Source organism: Sus scrofa, chromosome 5 (assembly GCF_054392235.1).
Source record: "Sus scrofa isolate SSC_HxYL_T2T_F1_AM1 chromosome 5, Sscrofa_HxYL_maternal_Yorkshire_Landrace_v2.0, whole genome shotgun sequence".
NCBI lineage: Eukaryota > Metazoa > Chordata > Mammalia > Artiodactyla > Suidae > Sus > Sus scrofa.
The window spans coordinates 96,238,494-96,265,388 of NC_139387.1; the positions used below are offsets into that span (position 1 = coordinate 96,238,494).

General features: G+C 44.5%; 1 protein-coding gene across 6 annotated transcripts in view; it reads right to left on the reverse strand.

Moving 5' to 3' along the window:
* The window catches only part of PLXNC1 (plexin C1), a 331,134-nt gene that overhangs the window by 65,579 nt on the left and 238,660 nt on the right, over positions 1–26,895 (reverse strand). For all 6 annotated transcript variants that reach the window (XM_084957525.1, XM_084957524.1, XM_021092758.2 and 3 more), the window contains 5 exons: positions 19,639–19,786; positions 16,271–16,355; positions 14,069–14,171; positions 13,827–13,928; positions 1,220–1,359 (listed from right to left, as the gene is read on the reverse strand). In XM_084957525.1, the coding sequence (XP_084813651.1) occupies positions 1,220–1,359; positions 13,827–13,928; positions 14,069–14,171; positions 16,271–16,355; positions 19,639–19,786 (578 nt within the window). The remainder of the gene's footprint in view (positions 1–1,219; positions 1,360–13,826; positions 13,929–14,068; positions 14,172–16,270; positions 16,356–19,638; positions 19,787–26,895) is intronic.

Sequence of the window (26,895 nt, forward strand, 5' to 3'; positions counted from 1 at the left end):
CAATGGCGCAATGACTAGATGTTTGTATTGGGGTGTTTTTGTTCTTCTTTTTTAAACTAATGTATGTTCCAGGTAGTTATTATTGGAGCCTAAACCAACTCAATAAAGAGAAGGCTACAAAAGAATAAAATGGATCAGAAAAGGTCTTTTTCCAGCGCTGGGTTAATACATGGGAAGAGCAGCCCTACTTCCCCATCAACTTCTGAGAGCCTCAGCTATTTTTCTTTTTCTTTTCAGGGCTGCTCCCATGGCATATGGAGGCTCCCAGGCTAGGGGTCGAATCCGAGCTGTTGCCACCAGCCTACGCCACAGCCACAGCAACTTGGGATCCAAGCTGTGTCTGTGACCTACACCACAGCTCACGGCAACACCGGATCCTTAACCCACTGAGCGAGGCCAGGGATCGAACCGATTGAACCCGCAACCTCATGGTTCTTAGTCAGGTTCATTAACCACTGAGCCACAATGGGAACTTCTCAACTATTTTTCTTTTCTTTTTTCTTTTTTCTTTTTTTTTAAAGCTGACTTGTTCTCATTTTATTACATTTTTTTTTTTTTTTTGTCTTTTTGCTATTTCTTTGGGCCGCTCCCTCGGCATATGGAGGTTCCCAGGCTAGGGGTCGAATCGGAGCTGTAGCCACCAGCCTACGCCAGAGCCACAGCAACGCGGGATCCGAGCCGCGTCTGCAACCTACACCACAGCTCACGGCAACGCCGGATCGTTAACCCACTGAGCAGGGGCAGGGACCGAACCTGCAACCTCACGGTTCCTAGTCGGATTCGTTAACCACTGAGCCACGACGGGAACTCCATCAACTATTTTTCTAAGTGCTTCTTCTTTCAAATGATGTTTGCTACTCAAAATATTTGATTTTGTTAATGAAAACCAAATCAAGACCCCCTCCAGGCAATATCCGGGAATTATTGTCCATTGAGATTTTTTTTGGGGGGGGGAACAACATGGAACAGATTCTCCTGCAATTAACTTCTTCCCTAACATGGGAAAAGAACCACTCACTCTCCCGCAATTAACTTCAAATGTGGTGTTTAAATTATATTACTTATTGAAATGATATCCAAGGTGCAGACTAATTGGCTCACTTTGGCTCATGGAAATAGATGAACTGTATAAAGGTTAGAATCACAGGGTTAGTCCGCTGGTATAAGTTTTAGCTTTTCACTACATGACCAAGAATACATCACTAATAGTTCGACTCACACATCCTTATCACAAGTACTGGTTCCTTTCAGGATCATTGTGATGTTAGCTGCCCGGGTAAAGTTTTCTCCCGTGACGATGACGTTGCTTTTCCCTAAAGTCGATATTTTCTGTGGCTCAATGGACCTAATGCGGAAGACCTATTGGAAATAAAGGATGAAAACACAAGATCAAAGCTAAGAAATGGCACTGGTCCAAAACATCTGTTTATGCATTGCAGTTCGAAGGAATCGCTGGGAAATCACAACATTTTTGCAAACCCGAACAGGCAGTGTTTAATGAAATCAATGAATTCAAGGAAGAGTGCTGAAGACCCGTGTCTCGCAACATGCGGCAGCATGAGGTCAAACCAATTAGTCTTTGTCTCGCAAGACAGTTGAAAATACAGCTGAAGAGTGGTGACATTCTGTCGCAAGAGTGAGCTATCGCTACAGTCTCAAAACTGCTTCCTGCAGTACAGCCCCCGGAGGCTCAGAGCATCACAAAACGAAGGAAAAGACCAGGAGTCCACTGACTCTAAGTCAAACACCGACTCGTTAAGTGGGAATAAATGCCGTTCTGGATAAATTCCCAAGAGAGCAGTTCTTTGTTTTTTGTTTGTTTCACTTAGGCTATTTGAATCATATACCATGGGGAAAAAAGTCTCTAGAAGTCAAGCTGTTAAGTCACCTGACATCAAGGACTTCGATGCCTAAACTACGTGGCCAACTTTTTCCCTCCACGCTTTGCAAGAGCACCATCTCCTCCTTGGCACCCATTACAAGATCTATCAGCCCTTTATCAAGAGAGTTTCCCTTGGAATCACCTAATAAGTGGGGCCCCGTATCATTTAGATTAAGACATTTTACTTCTCTATTTGTAACACCTAATCAAATTCCCCTTTTAAAAAAGGCCCTTTATTTGATGACCAGAATCATTTTCCTTTTCAAAGACGAAACCTTCCTGGAGTTCCCACTGTGGTGCAGGGGAAATGAATCTGCCTAGTACCTATGAGGATGTGGGTTCCATCCCTGCCCTTGCGCAGTGGGTTAAGGGTCCGGCATTGCCGAGAGCTGTGGTGTAGGTCGCAGACGTGGCTCAGATTCTGTGTTACCATGGTGTAGGCTGGTGACTACAGCTCCGATGGGACCCCTAGCCTGGGAACTTCTGTATGCCACAGGTTCGGCCCTAAAAACCAAAAAAAAAAAAGACGAAACAATCCTGATTTCTTTCACTTTTCTCCTACAGATGCCACTGTCTGTTTTTTTGGACACTTAGTTGTTTTGTGCACCATTTCCAGCAAGACTATTTTCTTCTACAAGATGGCAAGAAAACACAATAAGATGCTAAGATTCTAGCCAATATAAACTCAGCAGATCTTTAGCAAGAGTGAATTTTCGGAGTTCCCGTTGTGGCGCAGTGGTTAACGAATCCGACTAGGAACCATGAGGTTGCGGGTTCGGTCCCTGCCCTTGCTCAGTGGGTTAACGATCCGGCGTTGCTGTGAGCTGTGGTGTAGGTTGCAGACGCGGCTCGGATCCCGCGTTGCTGTGGCTCTGGCGTAGGCTGGTGGCTACAGCTCCGATTCAACCCCTAGCCTGGGAACCTCCATATGCTGCGGGAGCGGCCCAAAAAATAGCAACAACAACAACAACAAAAAGACAAAAAGACAAAAAAAAAAAAAAAAAAAAAAAAAAAAGAGTGAATTTTCATACTCACACTCTTGATATATGGAAATGACCACCAGCTAAAAGCGATGCTTAATCATGTGCAATGTGGCCAAACCATAAACACCGAACATATCCATCTAGAGGATAAAATCTAGGAAAAAGCCACCTGAGGCACTGGGTGAGCTTCAGTTATGTGCAGCCCCTGCCTACTGCCTGGCTCTTGAAGCAGCCCAGTAGTCTCTGCTCCTTTGTATGTCTAATGCTCATCATGACGGCCGTGCTGCACTGCTGGGCTGCCCATCCTGCCGAAAGGATGTTTTATCATTCTGCTCCTTGACAAACAGGTGCTATATGGTAGATCGGTCGCCATTGCTCATTATCCCCATGGATTGCTTTTGCGGATCGAGGTAAATCCATCGTTAATGTCATCACAGCAATGATGTAATGCGACAGAGAATTGATTTCGGTGGCAGAATTTATTTTAATCACTTAGCAAAGGACTTTAGCCCTGTATTTAAAGAATCACGAAGGGCCTGAAAGGGTCACTTTAATTATTCTGTTAGAGTTGACTGCATTTTATAGGGGGAAATTATCTGCAAGAGTGGCACTTGGAATGGGGGGGGGGGATTAGCAAAGACTTCAAGATAAATCCCTTGCAAATGTCAAGTGTGTGTTGTACAGCAGAAGGCTTGCTCTGCTCTGACACGATGACAGCTAAGTGAAGAAGGATCTGTTGACCACCTACAGGAGTCACAGCACAGCACTAGATGGTGTGGGGGATGCCTGATCTGTGGGTCCCATGCTAGGAATTGGTAAACTCCTGGATTTGCCTGGAGCAAGCCAAATCCAGTCCATCGCTCGTTCTCGTACAGCCCAGGAAAATGCATCAGAAGAAGAACGATATTCCATGTAAACACATGAAATGCAAATTTCAGTGTCCATAAATACAGTTTTTTGGGGGAACACAGCCACATCCCTCATTTGCGTATTGTCTGTCACTTGCTAAAAAGCCCACACGGTTAAAATATTTACCGCCTGGCTCCTTGAAGAAAAAACTTGCCGAGCCCCACACTAGTGGGCCCTCTATCTTCTTAGGGAGGGAAGAGGTCTTATGTAAAGATTCCCAGCTCTCTTTCCGGATAGCCCTTCTCACCTCTTAGGCTGTTGATGTCTGCTCCAGCAAAATTTCAAACATGCCAAGTAAATGCTACTTCTTTGCTCTCAGGAGAGGATAAAGAGAGCCTTATAACGAAGCTAAAAAAAGATTTTCTCAAGGGGGTTATATTTTGCTCCTTAAAGGGCTCTACAAATGCCATCAGAGGACCCGCCACGTCGCCTTATTAACTTTTTCTTCCCCCCCAAGAAGAGAGAGCCCTGCCACTTCAAAAGGATTTCGCTTTAAAACCTTATTGTTTAGAGAAGTTTCCATTGGCAGTCTAGGATGGAATCCAGCCCCAGCCTATCTCTTGAAAGCAGACGCTTGGAGTCTGCTTGCAAAGAGGGTCAGATTAGTTGTCCTTTGTTTGCTTGGAGAACCTCTTTTCATCTTAATAAGTGAGTTAAAGAGCTACCAAGAGGACTTCATTAAATAAACAGTGCGAGTATACAAGATTAAAAAAAGACAAGACTGTCCTAGGCAGCCACGGTTCCTACAAAGAAAGTGTTTTCTATTTTTACTGATAAACATTAAAAAAAAAAAATGCAGTATAAACAAAAGACCAACTCAATACTGTAGATCTATTTCTGTATTTTAATCAAGAGTTCATTCACAGCCTGAAATGACGTAGCAGGTCCCATAAGCTGACACATACGAGGGGTTAATTCAAAAACATAATCTAGCTTGACGCAAAGAGGCAATTTCTTACAGCTCTACAGTGAGATGCCGCCCTCATCCTATGTCCAAGGATTTCCATTTATCAAGTCGAAACACCACTGGCTCTGGCCCTGAGAGCCCTGTGTTGTCCAGCCATTAACCTCAGAGCAGCCTCCTTCCTGCCAGTTATATTTTAAAAACTTCAGAGTTGTTTTTTAATGGCAGAACAATTTCAAATTGTTTAATAAAATGCAAGGAGCTTTGGTTGCTCACGAGTTTAATTCACTCCTTGTTTTGTATATATATATAAAAAAAAACCACATTAGAAACTGGTTAGTGAGATGATTAGAGAATACCCAGTTTTTTAAAAAAATTTTTAAACAGCAAAGCCATTCTAAGACCCTGGGAATAGCACAACCGCTCAGAAACAGCTACCTCTGGAAAGGTCTAGAGGATTACTCCTGACAGACAGAGCGCCTTTTGTGAAGCCTGACGTCAACACAATTCAAATGACCACGACATGAGTGGAGAAGACACCAGGCTGATTGAAAAGAATATTGGAAAGAGGTACATGAGGAAGGCTCGGTTTATTAAGACCACATTGCACTCTATTAATCTGTTGGGAAAAAAAAAATCTGAATAGAGCAGAGCTCTCTGTAGGCCTGGACCTGAATCCACACTCAGGAAAACGTCTCTCAGATGTTCACTCATGAAATTAGTTCAAAAAGGACGGGATTAAAAAGTCACGTGGATGCAAAACCAGCTGGAACTATGAAACCAAAGGACGTCGGAGAGATGAAAGGTAGCACCCCTAATTAAAGGAAGGTGTCCTCAAGGGCCCATCAGGGGTGAGTGGCGGGTTCCGAATTATTTAACAACATCTTCATTCCCGGCAGAGAAGGAGGGACGTGGTGTATTCATGAAATGCACACGGCGAGCCGAGCGGCCATGGGCAGCGGAGATGGTCACGCGGGAGAGGAGGGGAGATGCGGAAAGAAAGCAGCAAAATACAATCCTGCTCAGGAAACACGAGAGCATTAAATGGAACAGAGGTGATGCCCATCTGACACTCAGCCCCCAGGCGAACGCTCCCTCCCAGGGACCCAGGGACCGGCTCGAGGGGACGGGGGATGTCACGACTCCTTGATTCCAGGAACTGTCACAAGTTAGAACGCAGACTGAGATGGACCTGGAGATGCCCAGGCCCCATGCGGGGAGCTCAGGGCTCACGTCTCTGACCTGAGGGACTTCGAGGTGCAGCTGCCAAGGCCCGTCCATGATGCAGTCACTCTTGGTCACTGAACGTTCCGCGTACGACTCCAGAACCAGACACGGTGCCTGGGACTCTGGGACCAGGAAGGGCAGCGCCTCCCTTCCAGCGGAAAGCCCTGCTGACGACTTTAACCTCACCACTCCAAATCCACGCCTCAGCCAGGTTTCATCTTCACCCCAACCCGTGCGGCTCCCCTCTCCTCAGGGCCTCGGTGTCCCATCTGAAGCCTCTTCTGCTCTCCGGCCTTGGAGAAGATGCCAGCCTTGCTTGGGTCTGTCTCCTTCACTCTGAGCACACCCAGCCCACCCCTCTCATGCCAAGGCTTTGATGGTCACGCATTCCCTGAGAACCTTCTCATGCTGGAGGTCTTTGTCCTACCCCACACCCATGGCATCCGTGGGGCAGGCTTGGTCAGCCCAGTGCCAAGCGGGGACGTCCCTTCCAGAATAATTTTTATCATCAATGCGACATGACACTTTCTGTTTGGCCATGTCCACAGCATGCAGAAGTTCCTGGGCCAGGGAGCAAACCGGTGATACAGCAGCGACCCGAACTGCTGCAGTGACAATGCCAGATCCTTAACCTGATGCTCCACAAGGGAACTCCTCAACGCTTGCTTAAATTCAACTGAGGTCATACAGTGCAGAGGAGCTGTTAAAACTGTGGGCTCTGGAGTCAGAGGGCCTGGCTTCAAATCTCTTGTGTATCATTTATGACCTGGTGACGTGCTGCAAGCCAATGTTTCTTTGTCTATCAAACAGGGGAAGCAGGTCTATTGAGAAGCTTGAATCAAGAGGCACTTTGAAGATAGAGCCCAGGCTCAAGGAATACGGGCCACCGCTACTCAATGGGGCACATTGTGGCGTTCCTTCCTGCAGTTTTTTCTGTGGTACAGATTCAGATGCTTCACGAAGATGAATCTTACTTCCTGTAAGATAACTTCTACAATATAAGCTTCATAAGTGCACATTTTGCCCACCTGCCTAGCACATAGTAGGTGTTCAAGAAACACATTTTCTTTTTTTTTTCTTTTCTTTTTTTTTCAATAACACAAACCCTTGTGTTGAGGGCTGACTTTCAATAGATCGCAGCGAGGGAGCTGCTCTGCTACGGATGAAACCCTGACCCGGGAGCAGGTCGGTCTACGAATGGCTGGGCACCAGATTCCCCGAGAACATGCGGTGCAATTCGGGTGAGGGGGCGGCCGTGCTTTCTGGCCACACCCCGAATAAATGCTTTTTCGAATGAGTGAATGAAGAAGTAATTGGCAGTGAACCCCACAGCACCCAGCACAGGGCTAGGCCCATAGAAGCTACTCACCAAGGTAGGTCGTGAACTTGATTTCACTTTTCAAGGTAAGCGCCCTGAAAGAGGCCATCTGATGGCCTGTGAGAAGCTAAAATGCACGTCGGAAGTGCTGGAGGGAGAGGGGAGGAGTTGCGGGGAAGAGAAAGCATGTGGACTCCCCGAGAGCAGGAGGCACGGTTTTACACAGTGCATTTCTATCTGGCAGCGATAAGCATACCGTGAAGAATAACAAATATTAGAACAGTATCATAGCAGAGATCTGCGCAGCCTTTCCTGAGAACAGGAAAGAGAGAGCAGCCACCTCTTTTCTCAGCAAGTGGAGGCACCAGATGTAAGACTGTTAAGAAAAGGAGGGAGAGGTCAGGGCAGGGCCACAGGGCCAGCTGTCTCTGATAGAGACCGGCCCTTAGAGCTGCAAATATTTCCCAGCTAATGCAGGAACATAGGTCTTTGAGTTTGTATCTCTATTTTGGTGATGCTTCTTCTAAGGCTGCCCCCCTGGTAAATGACAGAGCCAAGGGAGGCAGCCCCCCCGCCCCCCACCTTGGTAAAAGTCATGGTCAAAGGATGCATCATAGGATGTGAGGGCGATGGGGCCAAACAGGGGTTGAACCAGGAACCTGCTCTCATAAGTATGGCATCCTTGGATGAGTAAATTCATGCATTAAAAAAATAAATGCTATAAATGCTATAAAACTGGGTCGTGATGATCACTGTACAACTATAAAGATAATAAAATTCATTGAGTAATTAAAAAAAAAACCAAAATAAAACGTCTTGAAGAACATTCCACTGGTTTTCGACGCTGAAGAATGAAGTGTAAGGCTCTCTAGGGGCAGGGCCATTTCAATCGTATTTTGTCCCCTATTTCCTGCATCCTTCTGCTCCAGTCCAACTGAATCATTGGGGTCTCCTGTAATGGGTATCCTGGAATTTTCTGGGAACCCACTATGCTTTTGCGGATGCTAGGCCCTCTGCTTAGAAGACCTTACCTCTGTCTCCACTTGTCACCTCCCTCAAACATCAGCTGAAACACCATCTGTATCAATCAATCCATCCGTCAAAGACGTAACCAACCACACTGATGAAGTGTTTTTAACTGCCAGGCACGGGGCTTAAATAATCAGGAATGACTGAGACAAGGTTCTGGGCACCAAGAGGCTCTCTGGGTTTGTACGCTACCTGGTACTTTCCCTAAGTTACTGTTTTCCTCTTGTCTTCTTACTCGTGTACTCAAGTCCACATAAGATTCTTGGGCCTGAGGACAAGCCAGGTGCCCTCCACGTGGTACCCATGAAGCTCAGCGTAATAGTATCTACGAGGTGCCATAGGAAGAATCAATCCAAGCTCAGCATCAGGATGCCCAAGACTGCCTCTGTGCCATTCCCATCTCATGAACCCAGTGCCCGGCACACGGGAAGCACTCAGTACACACGCGATGTGGACGATGTGATGAAGGAAAGGCCCCGATGGCTCCTCTGCGAGGAATGGAGTGTTCAGTGCTTCATTCAAGGTCAGCATGAGGACCAAACTGGAAACGGGGTGTACACATTCCATCTGATAATGGAACATCAGCAGTGTGTCCCAGAGCATGAGAAACCCCTCCTGCGACAAATCACACTCCATTGCCGATTAGCCAAAATTGAGATTCTGTTCTGAGTCAGGTATTGAAAGAAAACATTTCAGTATTAACAAAATGTCTTTCTCCAAAGGTCATTCCCAGAGAAGCACTGGAGAGGTCCGGACTTTTGTTTATTTCCAGCCTCCTCATGCTCTCTTGGTGACCCCAGTTCTTTTAACCACATAGTGTCAAAAAGTCCAAAGGGTCAGGAAGATACAATACTACAGGAAACCAGAATGCTGTGACCTTATTTTTTTTCCTTTAAAAGAAAAATGTAAAAAGCCATAGCCTGGGGAGTTCCCGTCATGGCTCAGTGGTTAACAAATCCGACTAGGAACCATGAGGTTGCGGGTTCCATCCCTGGCCTCACTCAGTGGGTTAGGGATCTGGCGTTGCAGTGAGCTGTGGTATAGGTTCCAGACGCTGCTCGGATCCCGCTTTGCTGTGGCTGTGATGTAGACTGGCGACTATAGCTCCGATTCGACCTCTAGCCTGGGAACCTCCATATGCCATGGAAGCAGCCCTAGAAAAGGCAAAAAAAAAAAAAAAAAAAAGTCATTGCCTGAACCATACCTAGCAATAGAAAGAAGACACAATTGATGCATAAAAGAACTTGGATGCATCTTCAGAGAATTACGTTGAGTTAAAAAGGACAATCCCCAAAGGGTACATCTGGATGATTCCATTTAAATAAAATCCCTGAAATGATAAAAAAAAATTTACAGAAATGGAGACTAGATGAGCAGCAGCCAGGGGTCAGACACAGGGTGTGGGAGGGAAGGAGGAAGTGGGTGTGCATGTACACAGGGAACCTGAGGGAGACTTGAGCTGACGAGGCTGTGTCTTGACTGTTGTCACTGTCAATATCCTGGTTGTGATACTGTGCTTCTGTTTTGCAAGAGGTTACTATTGGGGGAAACTGAGTAAAATATATATGAAGTCTCTCTGTATGATTTTCTCACAACTACATGTGAATCTACAATTACCTCAAAATAAAGTTTATTTTCTTCCAAAATAATCACAAAAAAGAACAAAGTTGAAGGACTCATACACTCGGATTTCAAAACTTATTACATAAACTACATTAAAAAACAGTGTCTTATGGGCTTTAAGATAGACCAAAGGAATAGGGTATATAGCCCAGAAGTAAATCCCTGTAGCATATGGCCAAATGATTTTTATTTTTATTTATTTTTTGTCTTTTTAGGACGGTACCCGCAGCATATGGAAGTTCCCAGACCAGGAGTCTAATCAGAGCTGTAGCTGCTGGCCTACGCCACAGCAACGACGGATCCTTAACCCACTGAGCAAGGCCAGGAATCGAACCCACGTCTTCATGGACACTAGTTGGGTTCGTTCACCACAGAGCCATGACAGGAACTCCTGACATGATTTTTGAGAAGAATGCCAACATCATTCAATTGGGAAAGGTCAGTCTTTTCAATGAACGGTGTTGGGAAAACACGGAAATGAATGAAGTTGGATCCTTACCTTACACCATATATGAAGTGGATCAAAGACCTAAATGTAAGAATTAAAACTATAGGAGTTCCAAGACCTGGAATCAACCCAAATGTCCACTGATAGATGATTGGATCAGGAAGATGTGCTACATATACACAGTGGAATACTACTTGGCCATAAAACAGAACAAAATAATGCCATTTGTAGCAACATGGATGGAACTAGAGACTCTCATCCTGAATGAAGTAAGTCAGAAAGAGAAAGACAAATACCATATGATATCACCTATATCTGGAATCTAATATATGGCACAAAGGAACATTTCCACAGAAAAGAAAATCATGGACTTGGAGAATAGACTTGTGGTTGCCAAGGGGGAAGGGAGTGGGAGGGACCGGGAGCTTGGGGTAAATAGATGCAGAATGTTGCCTTCAGGATGGATTATCAATGGGATCCTGCTGTGTAGCACTGGGAACTCTGTCTAGTCACTTATGATGGAACATGTAACATGAGAAAAAAGAATGTATACATGCATGTGTAACTGGGTCACCATGCTGTACAGTAGAAAAAAATGTATATATAAAGAAATTTAAAAAAAAGATTAAAAAAATAAAAATAAATTAAAAAATAAAACTATAGGAGTTCCCATTGTAGCTCAGTGGAAACCAATCTGACTAACATCCATGAGGACACAGGTTTGATCCCTGGCCTTGCTCAGTGGGTTAAGGATCCGGCATTGCTGTGGGTTGTGGTATGGGTCACAGTCGTGGCTTGGATCCCGCGTTGCTGTGGCTATGGCTGTGGTGTAGGCCAGCAGCTGTAGCTCCAAGTCAACCCCTAGCCTGGAATCCTCCACATACTGTGGGTGTGGCACTAAAAAGACAAAAAAAAAAAAAAAGAAAAGAAAAGAAAACTATAAACCTATAAAATACATACATATAATGTAGATGTAAAAATATGTCAAACTATATATTTATAAAACTATAAAAAAGATGGGGTATTAATAGGTACAAATTACTATGTATAAAATAAATAAGCTACAAGGATATATTATACAATACAAGGAATACTGCCAATATTTTATAATAAATGGAATATAACCTTTAAAAGTTATGAGTCACTATCTTGTACGCTTGAAACTTATGTAATATTGTACCTCAGCTATACCTCAAACAAAGCAGGAACACCAAAAAGCTCTTGGAAGAAAAGATTCATGACACTGGATTTGGCAATGATTTCTTGGATATGACACCCAAAGAATAAACAACAAAATTAAAAAAGAGATAAATTGGACTTCATCGAAATAAAAAACTTTGGTGCATCAAAAGATACAATCAACAGAATGAAAAGACAGCCTATAGAATGGAAGAAAATATTTGTAAATCATGTCTGATATATATTTATATATTATGTATCTATTATATATACCCAGAGTATATAAAGAACTCCTACAACTCAACAACAAAAAACAAATGACCTGATTAAAAAATGGGCAAAAGACTTGAACAGACATTTCCTCCAAGGCATATCAATGGCCAAAAGCACATAAAAAGATGTTCCATGTCACTAATCATCAGGGAAATGCAAAACACCACCACCACATCACACCACCTTACACTCATTCAAGGTGGCTATGATCAAAACACAAACACAAACAAAAAACAAAACGAAGAAACTGTTGGCTAGCATGTGGAGAAACTGGAACTCTTGCGCACTGCTGATGGGAACGCAAAACGGCAGCGCACTACGGAAAACAGCACGGTGTTCTTCCAAAATTTAAAAGTAGGATTACCACATGGTCCAGCCATTCCATTTCTGGAAAACTGGGTCTCGAAGAGATGTTTATACACACATGTTTATAGAAGTATTAGTTACAAGAGCCAAGAGGAGGAAGAAACCAAGTGTCCATCAATGGCTGAAGAGAGAAAACATGGTATATAAATACCAAGGACCATCCTTCAGCCTTAATGGAAATTCTGACCAATGGATAAACCGTGGTATGCCATGATACCATTAAGCTAAGGGAAATAAGCTGGTCATAAAAAGACAAATCCTCTATGATTCCATTTATCTGCGGTACCTAGAGTAATGCAGTTTGTAGAGGCAGAACCCAGAATGGTAGTCACCAGAGGCTGGGGAAAGCAAATGGGGAGTTATGGTTTAACGGGTACAGAGTTTCACTTTTGCAAGATGAAGCGTGTTCTGGGGGTGGATGGTGGGGATGGCTGCACAAACCACGTGACCGTACTTAACACTTGTGCTGAGCTGTACACTTAAAACGGTAAATTTTATGTGATGTCTATTTTACCAAAAATTTTAAAAATGAAACAACAAAAGAGAAGTTTAATTTTTTAAAAAGCCACTGCCTTTTTGATTCAAACACCTGCCACTATGCCTTATAAACCAATGAGAAGAGACATGTATCTTATCACTTAATACAACTTCACAGGCTTTGCAGGTCTGGCGATATGGGCACACCAAGCTTTCATAATGCTTTGAATTAACTTCAAAATCCACGGGGACTCACATTCCCTCTGCTGTTACTTAATTCACTCGAGATTACCATCAACTTTTGGCGCAGTGATTAAAAATGTGCTACTTATTTATATCGGCAATTGACCTTAAGTAGCAGCAAATGGATTAGTCAAAGCCACAGATGAGTCATGAAACAGAAAACTGAGCCTTTAGGAAGAGAAAGATGTTACCATTTTTAATTTATCTGCTCCCACTAGACCCAAGGTTAATGAGAACATTGTCCTTCTTTTGTTTTTCACCGCATAATAGATGCTCAATTAAATTCCACTGACTGAATGAAGCCAGCACTTGTGTGCTAAGTGCAGCCACCACATTCTGCCTGGAAATGTTTACATGGTCACACTCTTTCTTTTCAAACATGTCTGTCAGTTGGGCTTGGTGATTTACTATGGAGAAAATAAGAGGAATTTCCAAAGAAATTTCCTGGCAAGTATTTTTTCTGTGAAGACCATTTTTGAGACGTGAATAGAAAGGTATATGAATTAAATAGAAATAATTCTTTGTTTCGGCACTATTATCCACTGGTTAGATCATCTCTCCAAAGAAAACTAATCCCAAGAGTTTCGTCTGTATATTTTGCATAGACACTGCCAGCCCTCCCATAGCCCCAGAAGTGCAATCATAACATGTGGTTAAAAACTGAAATCCCCTCAGTGCTGTGTGCTGTATACTTCCTTCTAACTCCCCCTGAGTGAGACACAAAGTCACCTTTAAAATTTACTACTACCAGAACATCATTTTTCATAATTACAGAATTTTAATTTCTCTTATGTGAATGTGCAGCCTTTGATGTATTGAGCCAATTAAGTGAAACTTGGTTAAAAACCGAAGGTAAGAAAGGGAATTGGGGAAGAAAGTAAAATGGGGAATTTTTCAAAGGCACCCAAAAGTAGCAGGAGTAGAGAGGGATTTTTCCAATTATCGATGCAAAAATTGGGTCTGACCTGCAAGCCCTGGTTAGTTTGGTTACGCTGGTTCTCCTTGAATCTTCCTCCTCCCGCTGACTTAGGTCGTGCCCACTTCTCCAGAGCAACTGGGCAGAGTTCCTGAAATGAAGAGCATCCCTTCACCATCCAGAGGGGTGGAAATTCAGACTTTGAAATGAACACAAAAGACAGGCTGGGGCAGGGTAGTCACAGACACTGATTTTTGGTTAAACCTTGTAATACCGAAAACGCCGCTTTACCTGGTTTCTCTCGTAATCAGAAGGGTCACAAGCCACGAAGGGATGGATACATTTTTTCTCACTTTTACACCAAGTGCAGCCAGTTCCAATACATACCGGGCATCTGGCAACATGGAAAACCAACTTAATTCCTATAATTTTGGGGGGGCGGGAGGGTATGCCCACAGCATGCAGAAGTTCCCAGACCAGGGATCTAACCCAAGCCATTGCAGTGACCTGAGCCAAAGCAGTGACACCACTAGACCCTTAACCCACTCGACCATCAGGGAACACTAATGCCTGCATTTTAGGAAAATGTTCACATCCTAGAATTTCCCTCTGTGATGCCCGCTTTCGAGCATTTAAAAGAAGAAGAAAGAGAACAATCCCTGGAGAGACTGTGATGACCCCAGGAGGAGAGAGGCCAGTCCTTTGAGGCTAGGGATAGAGACCTGACTCTGTGCCCTGCTCTGGGCAGCCCTCGGGGTTGATGGACCCTCATTATACTTGGTGGGGTGTTGCCATGGAAACCTGAAGCTGGGGTCACCTGCTGCGTTGGTAGATAACAGGAACCCACTGAATCTGTCTCTGAATCCAGTTCTGCTATTTGTCCACCTTCAGATAAGTTTCCCTCTGGAGACTGATCTCCCCCCAACTCCCTCGTAAGCCCCCCCCCCCCCCGCACTCATTGCAGCAGTACCACCACCAAACGCCTGAAAGACGGGAAACCAAAAGTGCTACTCGGCAAGCAGAGAAAATGGGGTGCCAGCATTTGCTTTTTAATCAAATTAAGGAAGAATTGTGTCGACTAATCAAATAACCTATCATGCATGGATAACAATGGAAGACTTGAGAAGCACTTAATAGGATAATCAGAGTTAAGGAGAGAAGGATAAAAATGGAAACACAGCTAAGGGAGGCAAGAGGAAGCCTCAGCCTGGGGACCGGGAGGATGAGGCGGGAGAGGGAACACCATTTGTATTTCATATATTCCTCAAGAAGCACTGAGGCATCCGGAGACCCTGACTTCAGAAGTGGCAGCTTCCACAGGAGAAGGAAGCAGAGACTGGCTTATGTGTTCCTTGGGCCATCAAGGTCTCCTAGCAGCAGGTTTGTGACTTGTGCTTGGATGGCCGCCCTTCAGGTGCGACAGTGGTACTAAGTGCTTTCCAGAGGGGAAGCAGGGACCCAAGGAAAGGGTGCTGGCGCTCTGGGAGCTGCGGGTCTAAGGTCTGCTCTTAACTACCTACTTGGGGACCGGGGACATGTCCCTTCCGCTTGCCAGGCCTTAACCCCGGGGGCGGGGAGCTGCACAGTTCTATCTAATTCGCCCCTTTTCCCTTGTTTCCGTGGACTTCCGGATTCAAGTGTGGGTGTCTTTCCCCCCTGATCTCCTTCTGTTTATTAGAAATCACTGAGCACGATCCCGCTCTCCAAGCGTTGCGGCAGGAGAGGGCAAGGCCAGCGGCTCCTGTTCAGAGAGCCGTGGGGTGGCCTCCAAATGCCACTTCCAGGTCGAAGGCCTTTTCCCCAGAGAATCAACGGCTCCCGGGCCAGGCCCAAGGAAAGCCACAGTTGGGCCCCTCATAGCTGGTCAATCAAACCACTCAATGAACGACACAATCACTGATGAGACAGCGTCCTACGGGCTCCATGGGAACGGCCATCCCATCCTGCAGCTGGAAAACCAAGACTCCGGGAATCACTGCTTCTCTGTCTTCTCTCTGCCTTAGAAGCCAGGAGCGAGGTATGGTCCCACCTCGGAGGGATACAGAGCTCAAGGGGCCCAAACGTGGTGCAAGATGAATGCATTCTTTTGATGACAGAGACGTCCCCTTGTCCCCCGTGACTGTGACTTCTCTCTCTTTTGACCCAAATTCCCAAAGCTATTCTGATGGGGAGAAGCCATCAGTAAACAGGCAGCCCTCCTTGGCCTGTGCCTTCAAGGGCAGCCCTTGGTCTGGAGGAGAATGAGTTTCCCTGTGGGTGAAGAGCAGCTCAGCACCGTTATTGGCCTCTCTGCTGCTGCACATTTTACTTACTCAGGCTTGAACGAGCCGGCTTATTAGCTGAGAGGCTCTCCTGCCTCCTGTTAGGCCACGCTCCAAAAGGCACCTGGGAAAGTTCTCCTCCACCAAAGCGTTCTTTAGGAAATCGTGGAGCCAGGCAAATTAATCAATGAGCACCAATTGGAGAAGACTTCCCTTTCAAATAAAATCTTACCCTCTCAATGACGAGCAGTTGGTAAAGCTGAATCTTTTTGACAAATGCCAGGAACCAAAGGAGAACATCGTGACGATGGAAACATCTGGAGCAAAGTGGGGAAAGAAGTCATTTACCGCGGAGCCCTGCGACCACCCAGCCAAGCTGGGAATGCCAAAAAATAAATATCTTTTTGCCTCCTCGGCATCCAGGGTGGGGTGTGCCAGCTGTTCACCAACACTTCCATCAGCATGTGGCCCCTTCCCCTGGGCCACTCCCGTCACGCAGCCGAAGCGCACAGAACAAGCCTCCAAACAGACCCTGGCCCCCCTCGCGTGCCAGGCCTCCCACGGATAATCACTAGGAAAAAGCCGTTTTACGGCCCATCAGCATCTCCTGCTCTCCCTGGGATCACTCGCTCAGCTTGTAATTGGCCACAGCCTAGGAATCAAACGAGCCACCAGGCAAGAACTGCCTAGAACACGATACCCAGGATGTTAGAGAGGGAATCCTGCACCTTCAGAAAAAATCCACACTACAAATATTTACCTAACAAACTCCAAAGCGCGGTTCCCACGGGCTGGGAGCCATGACCTTCGTGGAGTCAACTGTTGCCAAATCTAGGATGAAGGGTTTCTTAGCTGCTTTTGAAAACCTACCCATAGGTCAGAAAACCCCCAAAGAATAAAGGAATAGGATAAAAGCACTGCTAATTCACTCTTAGAGGAACGGCGTATTTCCTGGATCTCTGTCACTTTCATGACTCTCCCCAAGGTGATCCCTGAATCTAGCCGTGTATCAGACTCGCTGGAGAAACTGATGAAAATAGAGACTCCGGAGCCGCACTCCTAGATACTCTGATTGAGCGGGCCTGGGATAGGTCCAGGAATCTGTGTTTGCAACTCTCCCCAGGTAATGACGATATACGGCCAGGTTTGGGGGTAGCAGCCTGGGGGTGCCTTTCATACCTTCTCGTGCCTGGGGACCAGTGCGACTCTGTGATATTTTCATTGTCACCCTTGTGGGTATTAAGATCGTCTTCCTTTTATGAATGAATGGGGAAAGCAGATGATACTTTTAAAATGAAAAGTCTTTCCTTGCCAAAGAAAGAAGCTGGCCTAACTTGGTTGGCACCCCAAATTGTCTTAGTGCGTGAGCCCAAGAGTCTGAGAACCCTTGCTTTAAGGCGCTCCTCTACAGCAGGAACATGCATTCCGAAAGCCAGGATGCCACGGAAAATTCTGCTCCCCTAAAGTGAGTCCAAGCGAGATGATAATTCTCTGTTCCAACGAAAGAGTGGTTGGGAGAGCTGGCGTGGCCTTCCAGAAGGGCCTCTGAGCAGACACCTGATAACTGTTAGCAGAATGAACACACGGACAGTTAGCCCTGAGGGCCTTCCCCGTGAAAACACACATCCACAGAACCTCCAAGTGTCCAGCGGTGGAGACTCACAAAAGTCGTACTTTTCTGACCATCGACTGTGCCCAAAACACTACTGGAAACGCTCGTAAGGCAACAAACACTGATGATCTCCGCTCTGGAGGCATCCACAATTATTCCAGATGAGATAAAATAATTTAGGGAAAGAGCACCGTGACAGGATAGTCAAGGACACACCCTATGAGTGGTCTGAGTTCCATGTTGCACCAGGGTACCAAGGCTGGGGGTGCCCAGGGTGCGTTTGGGGGGAGCTAGCATGACTGGGACAATGGGAGCAGAATCTGCCAAGGCTGTACGGAAGAGGTGACTTCTCAAAGCAGAAGGGAGACAGGATTTGGTGAAAAGGCCAAGACCACTATAGGCCACAGACAAAAACTTGGCAATGGCCTCTGGCTGTCTGAGCACAAGAGGTGGGTTTGTTTGCCTGCTCCGAATAGGCAAGGCATTCAAAGAAAAGGGCAGGCAAAGCGTTGCGTATCTTTTTTTTTTTTTTTTTTTTTTTTTTGCTTTTTAGGACCATACCTGCAGCATATGGAAGTTTCCAGGCGAGGGACTCAATCAGTGCTACAGCTGTCAACCTATGCCACAGCCACAGCAAAGCAGGATCTAAGCCGCTGTTTGCAAACTGCCATACCGGATCCTTATCCCACTGAGGAGGCCAGGGATCGAACCCGAGTGCTCATGGGTACTAGTGGGCTTGTTAATGCTGAGCCACAGTGGGAACTCCAGACTGGGTACAATGGATGGAAGCTCTAAGAACAATCAGCTAGCTTTCCAAGGTGATCTCAAATATCTCAGCAGCTTATTTTTCAGCTGAGCCAGACCTGCAACTTAATAACCATGGCAACTCTAGTTCTAGCCTTTCTCACCCAAAGGGACTCATGAACCCTGTGCTGTCCACTGTAACTCCTAGCCATCCCTTGAATCCACCCACTTCTTTCCATCCTTATCTGCCTCCGACTCCTTTCACTCTCAGCCCCCCCCCCCCCACCTGGATCACGACACCAAGTTTCCTTCTACCTGATCTTTCAAAACTAGTCCTTTCCTCTTCCAGCCCCATCCTCCACCTGCGGCCTTGCGGTCAACAAAGATGCATCGATCACAAATGGCCAAACACCTTGCACCTTCTGTGGGATCCATTTTCCATCGCTCTGCTTTCTACCCCCTGGGCCTTGGCCACAGAGAACCTCTTTGGCTCTTCAAACAAAGCTTTCTCTCTCCTTCTGGCTGTCACAATAGTTGGTCTCTATCTGGAATACTCTTCCCCTTCTTCTTCGTCCAGCTTGACCCTACTCATCCTCCAGGAAGCTCTCCTTGCCCCCTCACCTATCCCCATGTCCAGTTAGATGCCCTGATCATGGGCTTCCCATGGCATGCCATGTTCCCTGCATGCTACACACCGCACTGTCATGTGCTGCTTACTGGTTTCTACCCCAAGAGGCTCTAAATGCCATGAGCAAGGACCAGGGCAGTCTTTTTGGGTCACTGTGTCCCTACCACCCAGCCCACTGTCAGGCACACAGAGGCTCAATAAATATTTCCTGTATGAATGAATGAATGCAATGAACCCAGGATGACAAAATATTGTCCATTTTGTTTTCTCATCTCGCCCAGGGCCTTCCCAGCTTTTCAGATCTCTGAATTATCTGAACCATCTGGAAAGGGTCAGCCCAGTAGTCTCTGGCTTGACTCCACTCACCTAACCAATTTACCATCCTTGGTCCTCCTCCAATCACCTCTGATAGTGGGGTCCTGCTGTCATGGGATGAGTACAGCAGAGGTGAGCAGGACTGAGGGGAAAGTCAGGACGCAGGGGGTGAGGGAGAGTGAGAATAGAGCATGGGGCTATTTGGATTTGGTCATTTAACTTGTTTCCTGGGCAACTGGGACTCAGGAGTGTCTCTTGCCTTCTTCATTTGCTCACATGATAAATAGCTGAGTCTACTTGCCTTTGTAGGATGCTCTGGTCGGGATGCTGCAGGTGCAGGTCTCATTGGATACACTTTTACCCTTACAGAGCACCTTGCCGGTGTCCACGGTCTTCACCAGGCACTCTGAGCGTCTGGGAGAGAAGCTTCCTACCACGGTCACTGTCGTCTGTGGGGGAGAAGATTCAGGAACCAAATCATTGTTTGTGCATCATTTCCATGCATCCTAGACCCTTAGATGAACTTGCCACAGGAGGAGAATTTTTCAGACTGCCGATATAAAGCAATAAATGTTTTTGGATATTTAATTTGATCTTTTGTGAACCACATATTCAAATTCTTGGACCATTTTTCTGCTTTGTGTGTATTTTTCTTATCAATTTTCAAGAGCTCTCTGTATAGGATAGATATTAATCCTTATCTGTCATACCTCTGACACATTTTCTCGTCTACTGTCTGTCTTGCAATTTGTATCTGTGGTATTTTTACCCTACACAGTGTGTTTTCATGTAATCAAATACAGAGTTTCTTGTCTTGGTTATAAAGTTCTTCCCAAACTCTCGCTTGCAGACAAAAATATAACATTGTTCACCATTACTGTTGTTTTATTTTTTTAAACTATGTCTTTAATCCATCTGGAATATACATATATATATGTATGTATACTGTAAGATAAGGGTTCAACTTTATTTTTATTTAGATGGTTAATCAGTCATATCATAACAATTTACCAAAAAAAGTTCTCTTTCCCACAGAGCTGAAATAACCATTTTTGTTATATATTAAATCACCATTACCTACAAGCTATTCCTAAACTTTGCTCTGTTCCAATTATCGATTGATCTATTTCAATGACAGAGTTTTTACTACTGTGGATTTAAAAATATTTATGGAAAATCATTTTTATTTTGATAATTTTCTTAGCATTTCCTAGACATTCTTCTTCCATATGAACTTTAAGATCTTTTTACCCAAATGGAGTAAGGAGACGGTAAGTTTAACTGGAATTGTACTAAATATACACATTAATTTTAGGAGATTTCTTTATGATATTAAGGATTCCCATCCAAAACACATATTTTTTTTTCCCCTGGGTTTATGTTTAGGGAGGAGAGGGAAGAGGGAAAGAGGGGGGAGGGTTAGGAGAGGGGAAGGAGGAGGGCATGGAAAGTCAAAGAAAATAACATGCCAATGGGAGATCCCTTTGGTGTCAGGTGCATGAAGGGGATCTGGAGGGGAGCAGAGCTAAGAATTAGGAAGCTTAGGAGCACAGGAAGTGGTAACCTTCTCCCCCACAATGCAGAGCAATGGTCCCACACAGCCAGGAGGTGTCTATCTTCTGTGATACTTCTGACCTCTGCCCACACTCTGCAGGGCCAGCAGAGACTCTGCTGTCTCTCATCCTCTGACAAGCTTGCTAAATCTATTCCAGCCCTGGGATCTCACCCCATCTTTCCATTTTCAAAACATTCTGTTTCCGAGCCATAGAATCATGCTGGAGGAATGCAAAGGCTTAGAGTCCAACTTCTGCTGGATTAAAGTCCAACCATCTCTAGGAAACCTGAACATAAACCTGAACCCCAAACCATCCCCACCAGCTCATCTCTGACACCTGGCTAAACCCTCACTCATGCTTCAACCCACGCTTCGTAGCATCTGACTGTGGCACATGTCATCCTGTGCAGAGATGCGTCTCAACTGAACTCATTGCTCAAACATCATAACAAAAGTACCAGGAAGCGTGTTAAAGTCTTGCTTTCATTAGCTCTGTAAAATTTTCCACATCTTCCAGTTCTCATATACATAGTATTTATGTAACTATATAATCATTGCATTAACTTATTCCATATATATTCATTAAACTTTCTAGATGTGCCAAGTGTTGTACAAAGTATTGATTATTTCACTGGACCAAACAGCTCCTGTCCTTGCCCTCAAAGAGCTACTAGTCTAGGACGGGATTAAGATGGCAGAATAGAAGGACTGGAGCTCAACTTCTCTCCTAAAAACAACAAAATTCACAACTAAAGACTGAGCAATCTCCACCCAAGTGGACCGGAAACCCATACCCTATTCCAGAAGACAAAGAGGAGGCCACATCAAGAGGTAGGAGGGGTGATTTTGTGATATAAACAACCCCATACCTCCCAGGTGGGAAGCTCCACAGACTGGAAACTAACTGGCTCACAGAGACTTACCTACAGGAGTGAGAGTTCTGAGCCCCACATCAAACCCTCACATGCTGGGATCTGGCACTGGGAGAAAGAGCCCCTGGAGCATCTGGCATTGAAGGCCAGTGGGGCTTGTGCACAGGAACTCCACGGGACTAGGGGAAACGGAGACCCCATTCTTAAAAGGTGCACACAGACTTTCACGTGCACTAGGTCCCAGGGCAGAGCGAGGTCTCCACAGGAACCTAGGTCAAACCTGACTGCAGTTCTTGGAGGACATCCTGGGAAAACAGGGGTGAATGTGGCTTGTTGTGAGGGAAGGACATTGAAGGCAAAGCTCTCAGGATTATTCAGCAGTTGCCTTTCTCTGGAGGTGGCCATTTTGGGAAAATATGGCCCCACCCATCAGTCAGCACTGAGAAGCCCCAGGGCAAACAACAACCCAGGTGGGATCACAGCCCTGCCCCTCAGTAAACAGACTACCTAAAGACCCCTCAGGCACACAGCTGCCTCTAATCCCATCCAGAGACTAAGCCCCACCCACCAGAGGGATAGGAATCGGCTCCACCTACCAGTGGGCAGGCATCAGCCCCTCCCATCAGGAAGCCTACACCAAGCCCCCATACTGACTTCAGCCACAAGGGGGGCAGACACCAGAAGTGAGAGAGGCTACAGCTCTATTATCTATAAAAAGGTCACCACACCAAAAACCTCTAAAAATGAAAAGACAGAGAACTATAACTCAGACGAGGGAGAAAGAAAAAACCCCAGAAAATCAGCTAAGCAATGAGGAGATTCTCAGCATCCAGGAAAAAGACTTTAGACTGTCGATGCTGAAGGTGATGCAAGACATTGGAAATAAACTGGAGGCAAAGATGGTTAACTTAAAGGAAACACTGACCAAAGAGATACAAGATATAAAACTTAAGAAGAGATGCAAAATACAATAACTGAAATAAAAAATTCACTAGAAGCAGCTAACAGCAGAATACAGGAGGCAGAAGAACGAATAAGTGAGGTAGAGGACAGATTAGAAGAAATTATGGATGGAGAACAGAAAAGAGAAAAAAGATTGAAAACAAATGAAGAGAGTCTCAGAGAACTCTGGGACAACGTTAAACCTACCAACATCCGTATTATAGGGGTGCCAGAAGGAGGAGAGAGAGAGAAGGAGACAGAAAAAATATTCCAAGAGATAATAGCCGAAAATTTCCCTCACATGGGAAAGGAACCACTCACTCAAATCCAGGAAGCACAACGAGTACCATACAAAATAAACCCAAGGAGGAATACACCAAGACAAACTGACCAAAATTAAAGACAAAGAGAAAATCTTGAAAGCAGCTAGGGAAAAGAAACAAGTAACATACAAGGGAACCCCAATAAGGTTATCAGCAGATTTTTCAGCAGAAACTCTGCAGGCCAGAAGGGAGTGGCATGATATACTTAACATGATGAAAGGAAAAAACCTCCAACCAAGATTACTACTTTATCCAGCAAGGCTCTCATGAAGATTTGAAGGAGAAACCAAAACCTTCTCAGATAAGAAAAAGTTGAGAGAATTCAGCAACACTAAACCAGCCTTACAACAAATACTAAAGGAACTTCTCTAGGCAGAAAAGAAAAGATAGCAACAGGAAACAAAAATACCACAAATGACAAGGCTCATCAGTAAAGGTATATATACAGTAAAGATACGAAATCATCCATGCACAATTATACCACCAAAATCAGACATCATGAGAAGAGGTGAGTAAAATGCAGGACACTGGAGATGAACTTGCAATTAAGAGAACAACAACTTAAAACAATCTCATATACATACTGTTATATCAAAACTTAAGAATAAATGCAAACCAAAAATCTACAATTGATGCACAAACAAGGAATCTCTGGAGAAGAAATAGATCTCATAGTAAAAAAGTGCATAATCCACCATGAAGGGGGTCATTTGACATCATTCTTGGAATGCTGAAGTCTTCTTAGATCTGATTCTGATTTCCTCGCCATCAAAGAATTTATGATAATTATAATTAAACAATGCCACTGTACAATTAAATAATACAGTTCTACAATTGTATTATTAATAACTATTTCTCTCCATGGTACGATGTAAGGTCTATAATGCCTTGTTTATCACATCACCTAGAATGGTGTAATGCCTATATTGAAGAATCAATAAGATGTAACAAATTGTGAGGACATATTTATATAGTTACATTGTTTTTTAACCAATTTATGCATTTTATATTTTACTTATTTTCAGAGGGTGTATTATTTTTGCTATTCTTACCAGTGAAGCTATTCTTTTCATTATGCTATATAAAATATTTAATGGTATATAAGGCTTTCTTCTTTATAAATTTTAGTTGCATAACAATTTTAATATAACGCTAATTTTTAAAGAAAAATTGAAATGTAATAGATAATACTAAATGTAAAGACGAAAGCCATACAAAAAGGGATAAAGTATGGAATAAATTTCCTATTTGTCTCAGCATATTTTCCCATTCCACTTGTCCAGTGGGAGTCACTTAATCTGTTTCTTAAGATCCAAGATATAATAATCTGTGTGAATGTAATTGTGTTTAAATGTATGCATTTTATTCTGTAAAAAATAAAAATAAAATTAAAGAGCTACTAGTGTAGTAGAAGTGGGGAGAGGTCCACTAAATGAAAACTGGGGGGCCACAGAGTGGTAAGGGAGCATTAAGAGATGATAGAAGACTGGGCTAGGCTGGTACAGTAGACATGGAAAGAAGTGACAGCTTCAGGATACTCTCTTGAGGCAGCATCGGTCAGGACCGGAAGTGGGGTGTGTGGACAGGGAGGATTTGGTGGTCAAATGGATGGACAGACCGAGGTACCATACAGTGCAATGGGACACACTGAGCAGGAGGCAGATTCTGGATAGAAGAGTTAAAACTTGAATTTTTTTTTTGCTTTTTAGTGCTGCGCCAGCGGCATATGGAAGTTCCCAGGCTAGGGGTTGAATCGGAGCTACAGCTACCAGCCTACACCACAGATACCGCAACACAAGATCTGAGCGGCATCTGCGACATACACCACAGCTCATGGCAAGGCCGGATCCTCAGCCCCCTGAGCGAGGCCAGGGATCGAAACCGAAACCTTGTGGTTCCGAATTGGATTTGTTTCCACTGCGCCATGATGGGAACTCCAAGATTTCAATTTGTGAGGTGTTTGATTTGAGGTACATGTGTGATAATGACGATGGTATGAGACATGGACATACGGACGGTCTATAAGGCCAGGGGAGTGCAGAAGACAGTTTGCAAAGCAGAGCGTCAGAAGAGAGGAAGAGCCAAAACTGGGGCTGAAACAACTAATATTTAGAGCCTGCCAGCTGGGGAGGTTGAGGCATAGTCACGAGGGAACGAAGAGAGCATGGAGAAGGTATGCCATGGAAAGCAATGGAAGAGAGAGCTTCCAGAATGCAGCCAAGAGGCCAAGTGAGGTGAGGACTTCTAAGTGTCTGCTGCAATGGCTCCATGGAATTCAATTTCAGGGGAACAGCAGGGCAGAAGAAGTTGGAGTTGATCTGAAAATAGGAGGCTTTTTTTCAAGTACAGTGGAAGGAGAGGGTAGCCAGGAAGTTAAAGTATTTTTGAGCAACTCTGGGTTCCAGGAAAGAATGGTTCAAAGGCTGATGCCTTGTCTTAATGAACCCAACATGGGAATCTCTACCAGGTTAGTAACTCTTTCTTGAATTAAGGTGGATAAAGAAGAAATGAAGCCCCAGAGGGTCAGATGAGATGTAAAGTTTGAGTGTCAATTGGCTGGTAATACCCACAGGGTCAAAGTATAGGAATTTTTTTCTCTTGCTATTACATAACACGCTGCTTCAGAGTCAAGAAAATTATACTTCAAGATTATCTGATGCTCAACTTTCTGTGCTTTTAGATGAATTTCTTAGTCTAAAATTTATTTTTAAAGTAGAAAATGTGAATTGTTTTCATATTATACACAGAACTACCATATGACCCAGCAATCCCACTCTTCGGCATATATTCGGACCAAACTTTCCTTGAAAAACACATATGTGGAGTTCCCGTCGTGGCTCAGTGGTTAACAAATCCGACTAGGAACCATGAGATTGCAGGGTCGATACCTGGCCTCACTCAGTGGGTTAAGGATCCAGCGTTGCCGTGAGCTGAGGTGTAGGTTACAGATGCGGCTCAGATCCCGTGTTGCTGTGGCTCTGGCATAGGCCAGTGGCTACAGCTCCAATTAGACACCTAGCCTGGGACCCTCCATGTGCCACAGGTGCAGCCCTAGAAAAGACAAAAAGACCAAAAAAAAGAAAGAAAGAAAAAGCACATGCACCTGCATGTTCATTGCAGCTCTATTCACAATAGTCAAGACATGGAAACAGCCCAAATGTCCATCGACAGATGACTGCATTGGGAACAGGTGGTATATATACACAATGGAATACTACTCAGCTATAAAAAAGAACAAAATAACGCCATTTGCAGCAACATGGATGTAACCAGAGACTCTCATACTGAGTGAAGCAAATCAGAAAGAGAAAGACAAATAACACATATCACTTACATATAGAATCTAGTATATGGTGCAAATGAACCTTTCCACAGAAAAGAAACTCATGGACTTGGAGAGTAGACTTGTGGTTGCTAAGGGGGAGGGGGAGGGAGTGGGATGGATTGGGGATGTGGGGTTAACAGATGCCGACTATTGCCTTTGGAATGGATTAGCAATGAGATCCTGCTGTGTAGCACGGGGAACTATGTCTACTCACTTATGACGGAGCATGAGAATGTGAGACAAAAGGTATACATGTATGTGTAACTGGGTCTCCATGCTGTACAGGAGAAAACTGACAGAACACTGCAAACCAGCTATAATGGAAAAAAATTAAAACAACTACGTATATAAAAAAATGTTTCCATACTGTAAGCCAGTTATTTCAGCAACTTCTAGGAAATAATTCTTTTGCTTCTTAATTTATGATAACTTCTCTTTAATATTTTTACATTTATTTCTGAGTTTCTGATGGATCTATATTCTTATTTTCATTAAAAAATATTTTTTTGGTCTTTTATTTTTGTATTTTAAGGCCACACTT